Source organism: Apteryx mantelli, chromosome Z (assembly GCF_036417845.1).
Source record: "Apteryx mantelli isolate bAptMan1 chromosome Z, bAptMan1.hap1, whole genome shotgun sequence".
NCBI lineage: Eukaryota > Metazoa > Chordata > Aves > Apterygiformes > Apterygidae > Apteryx > Apteryx mantelli.
The window spans coordinates 40,576,263-40,598,198 of NC_090020.1; the positions used below are offsets into that span (position 1 = coordinate 40,576,263).

Sequence of the window (21,936 nt, forward strand, 5' to 3'; positions counted from 1 at the left end):
TGCCCGTTTGGGCTACTCCACCCACACTTGGGATCACCGAGGAGCCGCGGGGCGCCCCTGCGCACCGAGACGGCCGCTCCACCGGGCCAACTCGGGGCTCCCCGGGGCGGCTGGGCCCTGGCAGGGCCTGGGGGCGCCGCCGCCCCCCAGCCCCGGGCGGCTCCTCACGGCGGGGGGGACCGTCCGAAAAGGCGGCAACGGCCGCGCGCCTCCCCCCTCCCCTCCGGCCCCGCGCGGAAGCTAAGCAGGGCCGGGCGCGGCCGGGCGCGGAGGGGGGACCCGCGCGGCGACGCCGCCGCCGCCGCCGCGGCCCCTGCCCTCCCCCGCGCCGCCACATGGCGCGGGCGGAGCCGCCGGGCCGGGTTGGGCCGCGCCGCGGGCGCAGGCGCAGCGCTCGCGTCAGCGCCATGGCCGGTGGGGCGCCGCGCCCGGCGGCGGTGCTCGGCGCCCTCGCTTGCCTCTGCCTGCTGGCCCGGGCCCCGGCGGCCGCGGGCTTCAAGAAGAGGGGACCCAGCGTGACGGCTAAGGTGACTCCCGCCCGGCCGGGGCGGCGGGTCGCGGCGCAGCGCTCCCGTTTCGGCGTGTCCCCGCCCCGGGGTGCAGCAAGGCTATCGCGGCTTTAAGGGCCGCGGTGCGCGGCCGCCGCGCGGGCAGTGTTTGCCATGAGCTGGCTCGTCTTGTTGGGTTTGGGTTTTTTAAACTCTGCTTTGTTTCTTAACTCATGCAGTGTTTTTTTTCTCCTTTGCTAAAACGTGAATTGCCTTATTGCTACCGTGTTTTCCACCGCCTGGCTCGTACCTGACCGTGACAGACTTACAAGCCTGGGTCACGTCTAGCTCCTCTGACACTGCCTGAATTAAAACGCAGTCAGCGCTTGAGGTCACCAAGCAGCTCCCATTGCTCGACGTGACGTGCTGTTTCAGCGTGCGCTGCTCTAAAACCTGTAGGCGGCAAACAAACTTGACTTGGATTTGCAGCCGCCTCTGCGGAGCAGGAAGGGATTTGCGTGGGGACGGGCGGGGTGGCCGTGGGCGAAGCTGCCCGACAGACGGCTGGACACGCGGCCGGGCCGGGCCGGGCCAGGCCGGGCCTGGCGGTGGCGAGGCGGCGGCGCTGCCCTGGCGGGAGGCAGAGTGTGTGGCATAGCCTGTCTTGGGGCATCTGCGCTGCCCCTTCTGCACCTGCCCTAGGTCTGTCGCCCCGTTCTGCGATGGAGAAGCCAGAACTGCAGCAGCGCTCGAGGTGCGAGCGCCCAGCGCGGGTGCACACCGGCGCGTCGTTACGTCTGGCTCTTGTCGTCCCTTTCTCATAATTTCTGAGATCCAGTTTCTTTCTCCGACCTTCATGAGCAGTGAGTCAGACTTCTCATCAGGCTGCTCCAGGTGACTCCAGGTGTTGTTTCTGAGTGGTAGCTTGTTTAGGACCCCTCACTGTAAAGTAAATGTAAAGTCTCTTTTCCATATACAGTACTTTGTATGTATGGGCTTCATTTCATTTATCATTATATTATCACTGGTCACTAAGAATCATGGTATCTTTCTTTCACAGTCAACTTTTTTTTTTTCAATCATGAAGTAATTATTGCACATTGTAAATAAGATTAAATGTTTATATAAATATAATAATAATTTTCCTTTTAAGAATTTTTGGTGAAGAATCTGACCAGACAGTTTTGGAAATTCAAGCTTGCTGTGTTGACCAGCTCACTAGTATCTACATGCTCACTGACTTTTCAGAGAACTTTAAAAGATTTGCTTAAAAGAAGATGGCTTCTCTCTGCAAAAATGACATCTAGGGCTACCATATTTCCTTATAGGATTTCCTGGCCAGAAATATGCACAGACACGTTACGTAGTACATAATCAGGAACTGCAGTGCTTTCCAAAAGCACCGAACACGTAGCACAGGTATGGGGAGTGCTAACAGGAGGCCAGGAACTTACTTTTTGTTCACAAATGCAGAATAAGCCCAAGCAATGCTGCTTAGAAATGCTGAGCTGGCCGCTTATGTGCGTAGCTCCACCACGCGTGAAGCCTTCTGCTTGGGTTAGGTTTACCCATGTGAGTGACTGGACCTCGCTGTGCTCTGTAGAAGTGTTTGATGTTCCTACCCAGGAATATTGTATAGAAGGCCCAGTTGCATTGCCAGAGCCTTATGTAGCGCAGGCAGTCCCTCTACCTAGACAGAATAAGATGTGTTTAGAAAGCCTAGGCATATGTAGCCCTTGCCTAGATAGGCCTAGCTGCAAAATTCAGCAAGGTATGTCTACAAACACATTAAGAAATTAATGAAAACTTGCTCTTAATACTTTGTGAGTCACACATTGAAGAAGTATGTTGCTGGTGCCAAGTGCCAAGGAAGTGGATGAGGTGTAGCAAAAGGAATTTTATTTTCTTTATATATCATTATAAAGTTATCCAAAAGTTCAACAAGTCAAAGCCACGTGGAAGATCAAGAAATGGTAGAAATGTTTTGCAGGAGAGCGTGAAAGAAACATTCACATTGGAGAGAGACTGTGGTCATTTATTATCGTTATTGGACTAATTTCGTAGAGTAATACTTGGTTGAGTGCCACAAGGAACAACAAATACCACATCATAGGAATACGCATTGCTGTTTCCTAGAAGTTTTAATAGTCTTTATGTAACTTTTTCTGAACTTCAGAATGCCTCATTTCCTGACAGCTGTTTCTATTTTCAGTAATCATTGGAACATTTTTGCATGTTCAAATATGCATTGATATATTCTGAAATATGTTAAAATGCTTTTTAACTCATTTGTCTTTTTCAAGTATTCTTTTTAGCGACGTCTATGTTGAAGCTTTTAGGCAATGAGCTCTCTAATGCAGCCTCGTTATTTCTCTGGGCAGTTCTGAATTCATATTTAGGAAAACAATTCCCTGCTTTAGCAGTAAGGTTTCATTCCCTTTGTTTGACAACTGAATTAAATTTAGGCTTTCATGTAGAGTTGATCATGTACATACACACTAATGCCTAGAACAGCGAAGACTTAGTGGATAACAAACTGTCTTTTTTGGGAAGTGTCTGTACTATAGTTCCTTGAAATTGTTCATGATGCTGGAATAGCAGCATTGTTCCTCCTTACTTTCATATTTCATCTTTTCTATACAGTTTCCATACTGTGCCTTCTAAACACATGCATATCTGGAAAAAAGCTTCTTGAACCTTACCTACAAACTTATGACAGAGCAAGTCCCACTGAGCACTTAAAAAGGATAAGAACCAAAATGTATAATCAGCAGGTCTCACACAGTATTCTGCATAATCTGAAGTCAGTAGCTCTGAGATTTTTCTTAAACAGCACCCTCAGCAGCTGAAGGATTCGATTAACATAGACCAGCCAAAGGCTGTGTCTTACCATTTTAAGCTTTCAAAAGCTTGGCCTTTTTACTGCGCTCATATTTGTATCGCTTTTGTTTTCTTCACCAAAACATCCAGGTGTTCTTTGACGTGAAGATTGGCAACAGAGATGTTGGCAGAATTATAATTGGATTGTTTGGAAAAGTTGTCCCAAAGACAGTGGAGAACTTCGTTGTGCTGGCAACTGGAGAAGTATGTCTGCAGTTTTCTTTCACCGTGTACTCAAATTTGGTCTGGGAAGTAAATATTTGTTAAATGCCATTTCAAGTGTGAACTGTCCATCTTAATTCAGTGGAATCAGTGAGGGAGAGAGCCATCCCAGAGGCCTTGAGGTCTTGTGTGTATCCCTAAAGCCTTGCAGCTTTATTGGCAAAATGTGAATGTGAGGTGTCACCTCAGTCTACCCATAGCTTGCAGATCTAGCAGGCAGAAATACTGCAATCAGTAAGTACATCAGTCAAAGGAAGATACTTGCTTTCTTCACCTGAGTAATACTTGCTCTGTGCCAGCACAGCCCACCTGCATTCACCTGCATTTCAGTTTAATTTGTTTTCTGTTGGTGTTTGTCTCAGGTTGTGGTATATTCTGCGAGACCTGACCATTCACAGCATGTGCCTATTCCCATATGACTGTATAGGACTGGATGTTATATTCACTTAAAGAATTATTTCCTTTTCTTAGAGAGGATATGGATACAAAGGAAGTAAATTTCATCGTGTGATCAAAGACTTCATGATTCAAGGAGGGGACTTTACAGTTGGAGATGGATCAGGAGGTAACATGCTCAGTATCTTCCAGCTTCCCTGTTACCCCTTTGAATGCTTACTGAAAAGATGGGTGAAACAGCATTGCCTCTCCTTCTTTCAACTAAAGTAAATGAAGAAAACATTTCTTTTAGAAGCATCCAAAACAGTTCTAAGCATCTTGGTGCATTAGCTGCATATATTTGGATTACAGATTATTTGTATGCTTAGGGCTTCCCCTGCCCTCAGTTCTTGCAGATAGATCATCTTTTCTGTCTGTTTCTGCTCTGGCTGTGTGCTTCTGCTCCTTCCCCCCAGTACTCGCTGCATCTCTGCATGAACCAGTTTGAGTCATCCAGCAGAAAACTAACCTGGAAGGAAACGGTGACATGCGTGGAGGGAAGGCACACAGGGAGGGCGCAGGCTGACCTCTCCCTTTGGCTCACCCAGCCTGGTGGAGCTCTCTGAAGTGTGCTAAGGGAAGGAATTTCAAAACAATGGTAGCGAAATTAGAAAATGAGGATTGTGCCCCTCCCCTTTTTTCTCTTAATAAATTAAAAACCATAAACTTACCTTTGGTCTGGCCCTTTATACTTAGGTTCTGGCCATTTACATTGCTTCTCTCTCCTGAGCTTCCAGGAACGAGGTCAGCCAGTAGGCACTTCGGAGGGCAATCCCAGTGCAGCACGTCTCGCATTGCATCGCGTGCCTTCCAGCTTCTGAGCTCTTCTCTTCCTTTGCCACCATGTTCTTCAGGCGCTACGCTTTGAACTTTCTGCACACAGTGTTAGCGACTTCCCCATGGGGACAGAACGGAAAACACGCGCAATGTATGCTTTTCCTTGCAATTTGAACAATGGGGAAGGCTAACACACTAAAGGCACAGTTTAGCATTAAGGTAGACAGTGTTTGTTTGCCTGCTAATACTGTTTGTTGGGATAGTGTCTGGTGGTGTGTTGGGAAGTGTCTCACTGTTAGGCACTGTACAAATAAAAAATGAGACAGCCTTCTCTTTTCAAAATTATGGTGGTTTAAACATGACGCTCATGTTTTTTCTTCTAAACTATTTTAGGAACATCAAAATCCTTATGTAATATTTATACAATTCCACACTGACTCTTTTAAGCTAACTTTCATTTGGTCTCTGTATTTCTAAACATGTCTAAAGCAATTTAATGTACTAGGGGAAAAAGTTATAAAATTAAATATTAAAATTATCACAAAGCACGGTTACCTTATTTGATTGGCCACAACTACCTAATCTAAATTTGCTGAAAAGGGCAAAGTATAGTATTACTTAGTGATGTATATAAGCAGGACCTTTGAAGATACTCAGCTTACTTGTTAAATTCAGAGGCTAAAGGTTGATCAGCTTTAAATATTCTCTCATTATAGTTGGTGTTTTAGCTTTCCTTTTTCTTTCCTCTACATACAAAGTACTTTTAGTTACGGATCACCAATGACGTAGCAATGATGGCGCTGCATTTACTCAACCTCTGAATCTTCTCAAGTCCTGAATTTATACTTATTTTTTTCCATTTTTGAACAAAAAGGGGATTTCTTATTTATTTATTTATTTATGCTTTCTTATTTTGTGTCATAGGAAGGAGTATCTATGGAGAAAGATTTCCAGATGAGAACTTTAAACTCAAACACTATGGAATTGGATGGGTTAGCATGGCTAATTCTGGCCCAGATACTAACGGATCCCAGTTCTTCATCAGTGTGACAAAGCCTTCCTGGTTGGATGGAAAACATGTAGTATTTGGCAAAGTCCTCGATGGAATGGTAAGTTAAAAAATAGCGGTAAGATTACTCCAGGAAAATCGGGACAAATTTCAGGGCATTATATCTCTGTGGGTGTAATTTATCATACCATTGTCATTCAAAACAGTTTATTGTTTGTTTTCCAATGTGGACAAGATAGAAAATGTATGTGAAGTGCTTAAACTGGAATTAAAATGGCAAGTGGTGATTACAGAAATGGAAACTTAAATCATCCCTTTGGCTTTCCGATTTCTTCTTTTAGACCACTAACCATCAAAATGACACCTTTACATACTACACATTGGATAAATTCAGGTCTGTCTTTCACTAACCCCATTAACCATGAAATAGCTGTGTTTCCACAAGCTAAAATCTAATTTTGTAACATGTGCTAGTTGTGGGTAACACTTCCACTGTTCAGGCTTTTAGAAGATGTGAATGTGAAGCATACAAACATATATATTCAGATCTGTTTAAAAAGAAAAAAAAGAAAGATTTATAACCAGCACCCTCAGAATGTACAGCTGCAAAACTGAACAAATATCTGATTGCAGTGGACAGACAGAATTTCAGTTTAAGAAATGGTGCTTCCAACTGACTATACTTCTACTAATCTGGCTTTTCCTTTAACTTACTCCTTTAATGGATTTTGAAATGAATGGGGAAAATATGACCTGTTGCATTGATCAAATCTATGTGGAGTTTGAAAGCCTCATCAAAACACTCCTCCCTTGCCCCACACCCTTTGTATTGAATTCAAGTCTCATCAGCTACAGTAGTAATTAAAAAAAATTTGAGGAGAGTTTTAGGCCAGAGGTATATTAATTGTCAACTATCTAAAGCCAGATACTGGAGAGCGTGGTGCCCACTCTTAATGTCTGGGCATAGGTTATATGAGAGTAACAGGAGTCATCAGACTTTTACCAGCACAATTATGCTGTATGATCAGAAAAAAAACTACTGCTCATCCTTTATGATCTCTAGATTCAGTTGCTGCTCATAGACCACAGAGAGACTTTGTGTTTGCTAGGTCGATCATTTGAAAGGATATTTTCAATTGCTCCTTTCTAACATTTTTGCTGGCTGGAAGTTCTTACAGAAGGGCACGCAGCCTTCCACATTGGTGCTGTCAACTGCGTGTGAGTTGCAGAATGGTAAAATTGATAGCATGGAAAGAGAGTGTCTGTGGGAACTCAATATGGCAAAGGTCTTTGTTCAGAAGTTGCTTAAAAATAAATAAATAAATAATGCTAAGAGCATTTAGTTATTTACCTGGTATTGCACTTGAGCCACAGGAGTTTCCTTGGCTAAACTGAGCTTTTTTTTTTTTTTTTTTTTTTTAAACAGTCTGTGGTGCACTCGATAGAGCTTCAGCAGACAGATGAACACGATCGCCCCCTTCAAGACTGCGTGATTGTGAACAGTGGCAAAATAGCTGTAAAGGAACCATTTGTAGTTGAAGTAGGTGACTGGTGACACCAGCAACCAGAATGGTTAATGAAATGTAATCATTTTTCTTTCAGGCCTAAGTTTTTGACTGATCTCAATTATCCATTGCCTTTTCTCCTCAAAACATATGAGACTATATGTAGACAATACTTAACCATAATTTTATGTATTTGGTAAATGTTATTTCTTAACAATTTCATGGAAGCTTTATTCCTTGAAATTCAAGGCATATCCCACTAAATCCTAGAACTTGCAGAAAACTTCTTACATGAAAGATTTCAAAGTATTTCTATCTTTTCAAAGGTTTGAAATAGTTATTTTGTTTTTCTTAGAAATTTTACAATATTCCATTTTATTTGAAAACACTTTCTGTGAGAATATCTGCATTTTTAAAGATTCCTGTAAAAAGGTAAAATATTTCAAATAAATACTTAATAAAGAAAGAGCTGCTTTTTTGCAAAAGGGCTTTTTTCTAATCTCTGTTGAATCAATTAATGATGTAGGGGTGCTTTTTTCCAAGAAATAAAAGGGCAGGGATGGTAAATCTCTCTAATCTCCTTAATGTGTCAGATAAAGTCCCTGCTGTCTTTCAATAAAAGATTGTATTCAGATACAATACTGTAATCGAGGGAGTGCAGCTTAGTTTATTGTTAAATAAAATCGTTGGTTAGAAACTGATTTAAAAAGCCCTTGTTTTACAGCACAGTAGATTTTATAACACATAAGTAATCATGTCATTCAAGATACAGCTCCAAAACACTAACTAAAAGTGTTGCTGTACGCTGGAGATGCACCTTTAAGTTCATTATTTTTGTAATGCTACTTAAATACCCTTAGCCTTACTCCTTAACTGGTAGCTTTCAAACAAGTTTAGCCTAAGATACCACTTAGACAGCTGTACTACATTTTTTTAACATGTTAATATTTTCCAGGAAAGAGATATGGATTTTCTCCTTTGTGTTAAAATTTAAGATAGATGAGCCGATGCCTAGATCTGGTAATGGATTCACTCACCTGCAAACTGGGTAGCATGACACTTACTTACCTTTTAAGTAAGTGGACAGCATCCTGAAGCTCATGTGAGATAACCAGATTTTGAGGGCTGTGGGGGAAGTGAGCGCTGCAGAGAGGGGGCACCAATCGCCCAGCCCACAGTGTGTAAGTACCTCCTGCCACCCCGCCTCCCAAGGGAACAGGAAAACACTGGGGCAGGGATTTACCTGGGGTCCTGCACCCTAGCACTTGATTTGTAGTTGCAGCACTGCTTCTGCTGGTTCACCATCCACAGCCCCGGGGCCTCTTCTGAAGGTAAGTACTGACACTTTTTGCAAAAACCTGTGGAAGGATTACTCTCCTCTTCAAAATGGAGCCAGAGGAATGGAGAAAGCCTCCGAATTTGCCTAGTACTAGGCAATCAGGCTTTCATTTTACCCCTGTTCAGGTTGTGCTGTGTATTTTTTCCCCTACTAATGTTCAATGTAAAAAGTCACTGAAAAGCTGCACTGAGAAGCAGTGTTTGGAAATAAAGAGCAAGAATACCTTGTTCTCCCTCATCCAAATAGCTTTGCACTAGTAGCTAAAAACACTTTCCTGGAGGTTAATCCCTCAGACAGTGGAGAAGGTTCTACCACCGAAACAAAGGCTCTAATCACAGGTGTCCTTTTTAAACAAGTCCTAACTTTTCATCATCCCCAAGCAGCTTTAAAACAGATTACATAGTCAGCAGGAGGCAACCCTTGCTTCTCCAGGATCAGATTTGTGTTAGTGCCTAGCTTTGCCATTACTGTTTTTGTGCAACATTCCCTTCCTCTGTTTAATGCAATGAATTACTGGCTATCCAGCTACACTGAAAAATGTTTAGCTTTTTTTCCAAGATACACAATTTTATAAATCTTCAGATAGCATGGTGCTGAGAGTCTTAAATGAGCAGACACCCAAGTATTTTCTCATGCTTCATGTGGAGATGTGAGTACCACCTCTGATGGTGCAAGCTCTGAGAAATGTCCTATTTGAACAGATATGCACACGAAGTACATTCATGTTCTATTAATTTATTTTGTAATGTCCAGTAACACAAATTTCCAGTTAAATCTGAACATAAATATACATTTTAGTTTGTTATTTTACTACTTAATCTTATTCTTGCTTCAGCTTATCACAAAGTCGTATGCACTGATTCATAAAATGTTAAAGATATGGAATACAGTCTCAAAGAGTAAACATACACAAACATTAGATGTCATAACTGAATGAGATTAATAAATGCCATGTAAAATCTTCTGGTAGATAAAATCCTTTAGACTAAAATCTAGACAACTTCCTGGAAGAGAGCTATGTGTTTCAAAACTTATAAGCATGTTTTCTAATAGAAACTCTCCATATATGTGCATTGGCTCTTTTCCAACCTAATATTAAGGAGCAGTTTTAAAATAACTTAAGAAAAATGAACAAAATACTTTTAAGTTACTTTCCATTTCTTCTTGCTTTTAAAAATCACTTTTTTGCAATCTCTCACATACTCTCTTCAGTGCCAGCACTTTCAATCCATCCACTGCCAGCAATGGGTAATGTGCTGGGAAAAATCCTGGTGCAGAAAGGTTTAGTGTAATTTATGACAAAAATCCAGAAATAGTAAAACTTTCAATTCTTTTCAAAGTTTAGTGTAATTCAGTGTATGACTTTCAGCTTTTAGTGTTAAATAGTTAGAGCATGTCTATATATAAGGTTTAAATAACTTCAAAACTGTTGTTTCCATATCTTTTTTTTTAAAAAAAGCAGCAGTTACGACATTGATTTTATTTAAAAAGATACAATGCTTGAACTTAAACTGAGGCTGTCTCTCTTCCTTCTGAGCATAATTATCACATCCCAGAATTTTATTCCCATTAATTCCATTGAACATGACTTGGAGACTTGCTTCAGCTTCTTCTAGCCACATGCCGCTTCTACCTGGGCAGTAGATGAGGATAAAATATTCCATGCAGAATGCCTTCTATAACTACATTTGGAAAGTCATCTGAAAAAAACAAATAAAAAAACCCCTTGCTTTCTTATCCATGTCAATACAACATAAATGCTTTTGTGGAACTTAACAAGGTATACTAGGCCTTAACAAGGCCTAGTATAATTTAGGTTATTGCATCACTCAACTGTTTATCCGTGTTGGGGATGTGCTATTAGTAATGCTGTTTCAGCACTAAAGCCACTTTAGTATAGCACTGGGCATTGTATGAATGCGCTGCCAGATTTGTAGCTTATTGATTTAAAGGGATGTTCTAATACTTAATGCTGCTAGGCTCCAGCTCTTTATCTGAATCTTTTCTCACAAGGAAGATGGATTACACTGGCAATTCAATTTCTAACAAAATCTCAATATACTTGAAGGAATTCCAGGATTGCTACTGGGAATACTTCAGAGCTGTTTTTCCATTGTGGTTTACAGCAATGTTTAGACTGAGCAGACTTGAGGATGCCTATACCATCAGAGATGATTATTTGAGACAGGAAAATTTTAGGCTGTCTAATCAACGTAAAATGTCACATATGTTACATAAAGTCATCCTATAATATCTGAAGGAGGAAAAAACACTATATTCTTACCACAGATGTAGCAGAAACTGACACTTTTCATGTTAAATTTACCATGAAAGGATTACCCAATGCGAGACAATAATAGACCCACACAGAGGAAAGGCAGGATGTACATTACTAAAGTGAAAACATTTTTCAAATGCACCAACTCCTGCCTTCTTAATGAAGGGGTTACTTTAACCACTGGGCATTAAGAGCAAGAATTTCTGATCTTATCTTATGATCCTAAAACAGCCAAAGAAATGGGTTTGCCTAGAACACATTTCAGAATAAACAGACTGTATCTCATACAGAACTTCCCTCTCCAGCCAAATCTTTCCTTCAGCTACCAGCCTCCAGGATAGTCAAAAAGAGTGAGATGCAGCTTCCATTAAAATCATAAGATACTTGGTAAATTAGATCACCTAATATGGGTGAGAATTAGTTTTTGCCCCTAGTCCTTCTGCTAAAATCCCTTTGCAGGTAAAAACATTGAGCAATAAGTAGATCAGGACTCAAAAAGAAAAAATTCTTACTGGCTTATAGGTGTTAAAACTAGCAGGTAATAAGGTGATTCTACGGTATTAAAAAATTTACAAATAGAGAGATTTTAAGGATGTTATTATGACTGAATCTCCACCACAAACAATACATGCATAATTCTCCCCAATTTTTGATAGTAAGTCATCATAATAAATTACTCATTAATATTTTGAATCCAATAATGATTTCTGAAGTCCTGCAAGCTCAGCAAACCCAAATCGCTCTGCTAGACTAACCCTATGCTATTGTCATTAACGGTATTAAAAATACACTTTGTAAGAGCAATCTGATGGTTTCATGCTAAATTATATGCTGAAGTTTCAGAAACCCATTTTTACTGGTTCTTCTATAATATATAGGACAAACAGTATATATGGGAAAATGAATATTGATTAAAAAAATGATACAAGTTTACAGCATCAGATTTACTGTGAGGCTGTGTTGCTTAAAAAAAATCAAGCATATTAATTTAACTTTAATGTACTGAAACGCAGTCTCACAGATCCCCTATGTGACTTAAAGAATCACCAGAACAATTTTCAACCAAGTGACAGAAAATATTAGATTCCATTATTCAACTCCTGAGGCATAATTTTAGAAATCTAAAATGATGCATCATTTTAGATTTTTCCTTCATTTTTCTTCAAAACAGGATGTATTGGTCTTTTGCATTTTAATCAAAAAGAAGTGGCTACCTTACACAAAAAAGATGTGTTCAAGCGCACAGCTGTTATGAAGAAGTGCGTTTGAAAAATCAATGATATTTGTAACTGTAAATGGTATTTTTGAAAAATTCTGTTGCAACACAACAATGCTAAAATAATGGCAGCATGGTATTTTATAAAGACAACAGTACAATGAGGAAAAAAAAAATCATCCTTTGAGTATTATGTCCCAGAAACAGCTTTTTTTTTTCTTTAGAAAACCCACAATTACACAATTTCCTATTTTATTGGAAAATGTTAACACAGGCATTCCTGTGTGCAGGTGAGACTAACTCCACTTCTGATCTAAACAACTGTCATAATTCAACTTCTTCAAAGAGTAAATGCAACGAATGGTTATTTGATAATGGACGTGTACTTCTGGTCATAGTTTGAACAACCATGACTGCTTTTTAAAAAGGAATCGGAATCTATCAAAGTCTATCAGCGAAAATTTTAGAAGGCTCATTTATGTTTTCTCTGTGCTGTAAACTGAAAAAAAAAAAGAAGGAAAATTCAAGCCAATGCTAAAAAGCTAAAATTCAAGCCAGTGTAAAAGCTTTGTTTCTTTATAACCAGACTGAGCCAACACAGAATAACCTCTATGTTTATGGCTTGATTCCCCCCCCCCTTTTTTTTTTTTAAGACTAAAACTCGCATTCTAGTTTGTATTCATTCATAAAAATTAAAAAAAATAACTTGCAAGTGAATTTGTTTTTTTAAGGTCTTCCAAATATAAGGAAGGATATTCACCTGCTGCATGAAATTCTAAACACTATGTGTCAAAGCCAAAAAAGGCCTTAGAAAAGGCCTGAAAAGCCCTTTGTTTTAGATGTTATTAACTGAGGTTATTTAATATTTAAACGTCACACATTACAAGTGGCATTTATCTTTGATCTAAAGTAAAGCACTACTTAAAAGGAGCAGTTACAAAATTCATTATAAAGTTCCTAATGAATTCAATAAAAGGAAGTTTAGCCAGGCTCAGAGTACACATTAGGGAAGAAAGAAATACTGTCGCAGAACTGCCAAATCTTGAAAAGAAGTCATACAGCAAAACCTTATGTGTGTGTTGGAAACTTTAAGCGCTATCTTCATGTTTCAGGCTAACTGTATGTAAAATCCATTTTGTCTTTCTCAGGAATAGTATGAAATGATGTTGACTCTCCTCTGGAGGAATCCAAGTTGGTAATTAAAAGGGGTGTTGAACTTTATTAAGAGTGAGACACACAATGTTGCTAACTCTAAATATTAGCATCACAGCATGGTGCAAACTTTCAGACGGAAGTAACTGTGCAGGTGCGCCTACATTAGTGCTGTAGTTTGGGTCAGCAGTGACCTTGTGGGGTGACTCTTCTCACCATCTCCACTCATTGTGCCTTGGTGCTTTGCCCTTGTGCTTTGCCCTCCAGGCTCAAATAGGCATTCAGCCACCTGGCCAGACTCGAGCTAGTCCAAAGCGTAAAAACAAGCAAACAAACAAAAACCTGGAATGTATCTAGTGTGGACCATGGCGATACAGGACCTCTGCACCGACTGTTTCACTCTAGACCTGGGACTTCAAGTTCAGTAGGACTCCAGAGCTCAATCCTGTTGGGCCACACTACTTGCTAACGTGGACACAGCCTGCAAGAGAGACTAACCTTCTCAAAATACATGATCCCAGCCCCTGTGGCTTTGAAGAAAAGCTTGAAAATGTGGAGGAAGTACACATCACTGGCTCAGAAGCTACAAGCAAACACCTGTCCTTTCCCCAAATTACTCTTCAAAGTGCCATGATTTTCAAGGCAGCTCAAGAAACTGACTCTTGATTTCAACCCACAGCATTTTGTAAAATCAAGCAAAACCCCACATTTAAAAGTTTTTACAGTTCTGGGAGAAAATTCTTCTATAGAATTGTATTCAGACATACTAAAAAAAACTAAAAACAAAAATATTTTTAACACAAAACATAGTAGAAGTAACAGTTCTATTGAGTAAAATGACAAATCCAGGTAGAAAGCACTACTAAAAACAGTATTTTCTCCACATATTTAAATCTAGAAAGAAGACAGAGAATAAACTCTCTGAATTAATAATGCAAAGAAAGGAGAACTTAAAAAAAAGAAAAAAGGTTGATAATAAGCTATTTCAAACACTCCTTTGAAGCATGTATTAAAAGATGAAGACTAACATAAATGTCCAGTGAACACATCAATTATACTTAAAGTATACATTCTTTTTTTCTAAAGCGCTCTAGAGGTTATAAACAATAAGAAATAGTAATAATCCAAATGGAAATACAAACATGCTCGCAGTAGATTGACTGGTGTTTAGGGAAAAAGCACTTAAAAGGACTGGGCCTCTTGGTTCAAATGCTTCAGGCAAAACAGCCCAAAGGGTCAACAACAAAAAAAGAAAAGCAACGTTCTTAGTCTTTTGATTTGAATTCTCAGTAGATTTGACTGAGAAAACAACTGGGAGAAAAATTCCATCCTTTTATAAATCATCCATCCCACTTAGGGCTTTAACAGTCTCTTACGTAAGAACTATTGCTTTATTGACAGGTTATTAGATTTTGGACCAGTGTCGTTTGACTAGGCCTGTATTAATAATAATGTGGTTTATGTGGTGCAGGGTCAGATCAGTAAAGCGCTGTTAACAGATGACAGGTTTGATTACCGTTGGCTTTAGGCAAGACATATGGATCCCTTAGGAACAGCAGCACAGGCTGGTGGGACAGTTTGCTGGAAAGGTCAAGAACAGGGATGTCAGTATCAAGGGACAGTAAACAGAATATTCTACAAACTAGCTTTGATAAAGCGAGGCAATCAAGCTGCTCGAGAGCAGTGTCAGCGCGTTTCAGCACGCTGGGGCTGTCAAGAGGAGCAGACCCCATTTCCAGGGAGCAATGCTCGCCTTTCCTCAGCCCCAAAGTGAAACCATCAATGTGAAATCTGAGGTGAACGGGTTGCATCGTGGAGGGACAGCCTGCAGCCAGCTCTGAGTCTTCCTCACTCCCGTCTGCGCTGTGGTACTCAGTGTAATGCAGGCTACCTCACAAGGCTATCTAAGACCAGTGTCCGCAGTCCCCAGGCCATTGAACAGACTCGAAATCTCGTGCTGTTCTTCCATCTGCCTGTCGCACACCTGACCCGGTGGGAGTAAGCCCTTGGCAGCCCATTACACAGCTGTCTCCCATGGGGCTTGGGCAATGGGAACCCTCAGCGCTATCTGCGCCACTGTCTACGTACGCTTGCGAAGTCGTGGAACCAAATACACACAGAGCTCCACCAAATACATAGGAGAAAACCCAAACCCCTAATTCCTTCTGATAAGTCTTGCTACAAACAATACGCTACAATGGTAGAAACATTCAGAGACAATGTCCTACTAAGGTTTTGTAAGAACTTTCTGAATACAAAATGCATGCTCAGTTATACTACAAGTGGATCTAGTAAAGCTGATGAAATCAGCCACACTGTTTAACAAATATATCTAGTTTTAAGGCTAAACTACTGTTATTTTGAAAACTGCAAGGAACAAATACAGGAAACACCAATAATTTCAAGTAGTTTATTAATCTAACATCCTAGAAAGAATAGGAATCGAGCTCACCTTGATTCTTCCGATTCTGTTTCATCAAAAGAGCTGCAATTAAAGTGAGAGGAAACTTTGATTACAATAAAATTAACTTCATAAGAAAAAACAAGTCCTTTAGCAACCACCAAAGGGAACATCCTTTTTCTGGTCAGTGGCTGCATAATGCAACATGATTAAATGAATGTGGGAGACCTTATCATTTTGCAACCACTGCTTGGAAGTGACAGCATCCATTTCACTATAATAAATTTACATGCATACATATCTATCTATATATGCAGTGATAGGATACAATTCCACTGAGGGTATTGGTTGAGATCATTAACTACAAGTGAAAACTACAAGTGTGCTAGCTTGTCCCCAGATCACTAAAAGCTGAATATTTAAATCTGGATTTTTTTGGACAGTAAGGACAGAACATTTATAGTTTCATTCAACTCCTGAAAGTGGTGTGACTGACAATATTACACAGACTGCATATGGAGTATATTTGCTATGATATGAACACTCTCAAAACCATCCTACAAGTGTGATATAAGTAGAATAATTCCTGCAGATCTTTAACATTAGCTGTACTGAAAGTGAACAATAATTTCCAAATTTGATCTTACTACCTGCTTTTGAAACAACAGTGCCAAGAGTCTGCGGAAAAATCACAGCCTGTGATGTAGACCTAAATTACCCTTTGCGAAGCTACCCATTTAAGGAGGTGGAAAATGACTTAAAGCTGTGCTGAATTTCCTTTGCATTCTTGCATCCTACCGAAAGGCAGGTGCAGATTTACTCCCATGTGGGAAAAACTAGACCTCCCCTCCAACCCATTCTCAGCCCTCTGTACACCGTTGTGCTTCCAGTCTGGCTCCAGCACTCATCGATGCAACTGTCCTGACAATGCTTCTGCTTTAATGGTGACGACAGGCGTATCGGGGGGTAGACATCTGAACAACTCTAGGGACTGCTCTGGGCCCTGGACAGCTCTAAGTTAAGGAGGGCCTCAAAATCATTTATAGCTTCTTCAGCTCTCTTCTTGAGTGCGAGTTCTGTGCTGTTAGTGCACAGAAACTCCCCGAAAGCAGGAAAGGGTCATACCACTTTCTTGGGAACAAGTTCTGACAACACTGCTGGACTTGCCAAGTGTGTCAGCTTGTCTAGTAAAAGAGATTCTTCTCCCTACAAACGTTACACTATTTTGGGAATTTCTGTTATCCTTACACTAATCATAACCATACTCAGATTGCTTTCTTCTGCCCTGATCAAGAACCCTTCCCAGGGGAAGGGCAACATGGCCATTGAGGTAGATGCCAAAGAGATGAAAGACACCATTTCCAAACATACATGGGGGGGTCATAAAGATGGTTGCAGAATAAATTTCTATCTTGTCCAAATACTAATAACCAGAAAACACACACACACAAGTGCGTGTTTATGAATATCTTTGAAAATTCCTTTCAATAGATACTCCAAAATCTACAAGAAAATCATATTTTTCTCATCTAAACTCTCCTTTGCTTTCCAAGAATATTACATTAAACCTCACTTCTGTCTTTGAACAGACTGAATTTATTTTACCACCTTTTGGGGATATATAAACATACTTAACATGAACCTAATGCCCATTTATTTTACCGTGTAAGAGTTGGCAGCAAGACCATTTTAAGTCAATGCAATTGCATCAGCACTGAATGGATATGGGCCTTTTGGCCTCAATATATTTTTCAGTAAATGAGAGCTTACCCACAACTTTCTGCTTTTGGCAGGGTAGGTACATGGCGAACATTCAGGAAATCAAGAAATATTTTAGGGAGTTCTTCATTTTCTGAAATGACTGTCTGTAATAAAAAAAAAGGGGGGGACAATAAGAAAACCAAGATTTTTTCGTATTTTAAATATCACACACTTCTACTCAAGCTACCAAAACACTTCTCACTTGCAACACTGTTCAACTCTTCTCCAATCTTTTTCACTTATTATGGAGTGCTTCATTTCATTTGGGAAACCACAATTCTTCATGAATCACATAAAAACATTTAGCTCATGCTACTACATTCTTAGACTATGGGAGATATTTTCACCTGCCATCACCAGTGACAAGCTAGCCGCGTCTCAAGCAGAGATGTCTGATTCCGAAACTAAGGTATTGGCACACTCATTTGTGAATAAAATTCTGTTTATGTAAAACATAAAATAAAGCAGCCACAGCTCAGTGCTTTCACATACACTTCCCAGAAGATTCCTGTCTGGCACATCAGGGAAAAAAGGAAGTCTCCAGTTTGTACAATTTTATTAATGCATGCCTTAGTAAATGCTAACAAGGTAAACTGTTTGCTTGGCTTGACAGATCAGCTTACAATGTACTGCTTACACCTATACTGCGATCCCTAATGACAAAGCTCTCAAAGAGCTGCTGTCTCTCTACACCCGCCACCTTCTTCCATAACAATAACAAAATGGCTGGACTCCATTCTCCTTTCTTTTTTCACTGATGAGATGATTTTATAATTTTAAGTAAATTAATTAGCAATATACTTACTTAAAAATACATAGCAAGTAAATGAGATGGTTAGGCACACAATTGTCATGGAAGACTGACTTTTAAAGAAAAGGATAGATCTCTGACAGTTTTATAGAAGCACCCCCAAATTAATTGCTGATCTGTAATTTTCACACAAGACAGACAAAACGGTTCATAAATTCAACCAATGACTCACCTGAAAGATTCAGCCCCTATTTACTTGTTCATGCTGCTATACAGTTGGATAGCACACGTAGATCTACGTAGCTGTTCGAGCATGGTACTTCACAGACAAATGAAAGCCACAAGCTTCTCCCTAAATAGCTTTCCTTTATAAAGGCCTGATCTTAGACTGAACGTATGTACGGAAGAAGCTTTACTAAATTCATAAATAACTGGTTAAACAAAACTGCTTGCACAAGTAAAGCTATCCATGTAGAGAAGCAACAAGAATGGTAGTGGTTCCTCTGCTGACATTCAGGAGATAACTTATTCCTGCATGCATATTCTTTCACATCATAGTATCAATAAGAAGATGCAGCAGTACGTGGAAGATAATAGAATCACAAAAAAATTTAGGTTGGAAGAAACCTCTAGAGGTCACCTAGTCCAACCTGCTCAAATCAGTCCAACTCCAAGGTTCAACAGCAAACAGCTTTGTTATTTGTGTAATGAAAACCCAGTTAGTGTGACAATTGCCTAAAATGTATATGGACTTAAAGAGAGAAATATATTTTAAAACAAAGATATTTGGGAGCTGGTTTCTTTTTTTTTTTAATATTCCCAACTCTGAATTCAGGGCCAACACTTCAACAACAGTTGAGGTCACCACGAACAAGTTGAAAAAAGGAAGAACACACAAAAGAACTGTTTTATTGTAGATTTTAATGGCTATGTCAACTCCTATGGAAGAAACAGGAATGTCTGAAATGTTGGCAAGTGTTAAGCCTTTCAGTTCACCTCTATATGAGGATGCTGCATTACCTGCCGCCTCATTTGCATTCTGTAAAATCAGCACTCTGCTGCTGCAAAATTCATCTTGTTCTGCATTCAAGATATGCATAAAAGGAGGGGTGGAGGGGGATGCATATTCAGAGGGTGTGTGAATTGCATAACAATGTGAATGATTTGCTCAAACAAAACCACCTCACTAATAATACGCAATGGAGAACTACAAAAAAGTTGTATAAAGATGTTTAAGGGCATCCCACACTTCTGTGCAACCTCATACTTCTTGACAGTTTCTTCCAAAAGTTGAATTGCTGGCTGAGGCTGCTGAGCAGAATAGTGATTGTGGGGGAAGAACAGAAGGATATGTCACCGTATAAAACGAAATAGCCCTGACAATGCTAACAAACCTATTTGTTGCTACTTCCACTCATGCCAGATTAATATCTCATGATGCTGTGCACCGAGTCAACCCAACCCCTCTAACCTGCTATAAGGCCTGCCCTGATTTTAGCAAAAAAAAAAATTTACTATAAGATTTAAGGAAATAGCATCTATTTCAGGGTCCTTTCTAAGTAGTTTGTTAATACCTCTATGTGGTGATCAGTAAGCTTGAAAATGTAGAGTTTGCAAAAAAGCAAAAGCAATTTTGCACAGCACTGTATTTTGCACCCTGCCTCTGCTAAGGTGGAATTCTGTCATTTCCAGAATTTCATGAAGGGAGGTATGATTGCATTGAACATGGGAAGATTTTCCCATTAACATAATGTGATGTGCATTTTAAGAAATTAAAAAAAAAAAAAAAAGCCAATTATACTAATTCAGGGTCAAATTATCTGCCCCCATTGGCTTCAATGGAAAAGGGCCAGCAGATAATCCAGCCCTTCAATTTACACACTAGAAAATGAAGGAGAAGAGAAAAAACTTGGGGACAACAAAAGAACAGCCACACTGCATTAGTTGTGTGTGTCTAGCCATATTTCCTACCTCTAGTAGTGGCCCAAAGTGGACATTAGGGGAAAAACAGAAGTATTCTCAAGTTCATATTCTTTCATTCAATATATACTCTTAAATTAGAAAGAAAAGTGATCACAGTTGTTATAATTTACCTAGAACAAAGGATATCACCACAGATTTTTGACTTATGACTAAAAACTTTAAGAAATGCATATTTTGCAAACTCCATCTTTAAATGATAGCTGAGCAGAAATGAATCAGCAGGTGAATCTCTGAGCCACTATCTACTACTTGTGATGCAGTGGGCTCAAACGTAGCCTTTGTTCAAGTGAATAAATGACACTGCCTTGTAAACATGACTACTGCCTACAACGTTCTGCAGTAAGGAACTTAGAAGATATATTTTCAAAGAAATTGAAAACTCACAATTAGTCTATTAGTAATGTGGTTTTCCAGTGCCTCTGAATTCTACCAAGATTATAGTAATGAGTTTCAAATGTGCGTCCCCCGAGTGTTAAGTAGGCTAATTTAAGAAAAAAGAACAGCATGCATATTTCCTTCCTAAAATAAAAAAGAACTAAAACACCTAATACAGCCTCTAGCAAGTGATTTGGGAAGTGACTCCAGAAATACATTTTTCAAACTCATTGATTTCAGCTGAACTAAGAGCATAAGCACCATATTTTCTTAAAAAATCGTAAAGGGTGTTTATCCGTTACTGTCACACTTTAATGAACTACTGCATGCTTCAGAAAAAAGAAACCACAAGGGAAAGCCTGATGTTTACATCAGCAGAAATGTCTTTTTCATTGAAAGGGTGCAATTATTATTATGTAACACAAATCACTAAAATCCCAATTTTTCTACCTTATCAGTTTCATAAAATCATGCTCCCTAAGGATGTCATTGATTAGTTGCACATGTTCTTTCAGTGACATCTGAAATACTTAATTGTCGGTTATCTTTTCTCCTTCAGCCAGTAAAATATAGTTGCAAAATTGCAAAGGGACTTGTTCTGCCTTAACCTTAGCTAGATGCCATCATGCAGTGGAAAACAGTGCTAAAATATCACAGGATAATGCTCTCCAACAAGGGAGACATATAAACAGCATAATGATTTCCCACGAGTTTCCTTTTTAGAAAATTGTCACTAAAGCCAGGGTAAATGGTGACATATCTTCACAGAGGACACTGCGAAATCGAACACTGGCATTCTAGTTAGGTCCAAACCTACTCATCAGCCAATTATAACAGTAACTGAACATCTTGCTGAAAACTTGAGCAAGACCACTTTGCTAACCTTAGGAGATCATGCCACAGGAATGCATTATTTTCAGGGATTTCTTTTTTTTATTATTATTGTTGGTTTTTTTAAATATGATTTAAAAATTCCTCTCTTATGATCATCTATCATACTTTCTCAAGGCTGCTGGAACACCCGTCAGTGCGGGAGAAATGAGAGTGGGGAGCTAAATTATAAGGTTTTCTAAGAGCCCTTGCAGCCTTTTCCATTCAATCTGGTTCAGTTTGAAATGCCATACTGTTAGGGTGAAAAAGTTCATGACAGTTTTTCCTCTCTTCACAGGGAAAGATGCTTCACAGTACCTAATTCAGTGGTGCAGCTAAAAATGGGGGAGAAGAAAATCAATATGTTGCAGCTACAGTAAGTAGGCTGGAGTGTCAGTCTCCACTGGGACCAAAACCCACATCTTTTAGAACACTTTAGAGTCTATATTCTTCTATTAACCTGCTTTCCTGCTGCTTTACACAGTCCCAGGAAA

The 21,936-nt window shown here is 39.7% G+C and overlaps 2 protein-coding genes across 6 annotated transcripts in view; one reads left to right on the plus strand and one right to left on the minus strand.

Annotated features, from left to right (window-relative positions):
* Positions 1 to 335: 335 nt before the first annotated feature.
* Positions 336 to 7,980, plus strand: PPIC (peptidylprolyl isomerase C). Its single transcript, XM_067316057.1, has 5 exons — positions 336 to 527; positions 3,459 to 3,572; positions 4,062 to 4,155; positions 5,727 to 5,911; positions 7,238 to 7,980. The coding sequence occupies exons 1-5, from the start codon at positions 336 to 338 to the stop codon at positions 7,364 to 7,366; spliced, it is 714 nt and encodes a 237-aa protein (XP_067172158.1). The 3' UTR covers positions 7,367 to 7,980.
* Positions 7,981 to 9,380: 1,400 nt separating this feature from the next.
* The window catches only part of SNX24 (sorting nexin 24), an 87,836-nt gene continuing 75,280 nt past the window's right edge, over positions 9,381 to 21,936 (minus strand). For all 5 annotated transcript variants that reach the window (XM_067315382.1, XM_067315378.1, XM_067315381.1 and 2 more), the window contains 4 exons: positions 17,473 to 17,567; positions 15,754 to 15,786; positions 14,818 to 14,882; positions 9,381 to 10,355 (listed from right to left, as the gene is read on the minus strand). In XM_067315382.1, the coding sequence (XP_067171483.1) occupies positions 10,285 to 10,355; positions 14,818 to 14,882; positions 15,754 to 15,786; positions 17,473 to 17,567 (264 nt within the window). In that variant the 3' untranslated portion in view covers positions 9,381 to 10,284. The remainder of the gene's footprint in view (positions 10,356 to 14,817; positions 14,883 to 15,753; positions 15,787 to 17,472; positions 17,568 to 21,936) is intronic.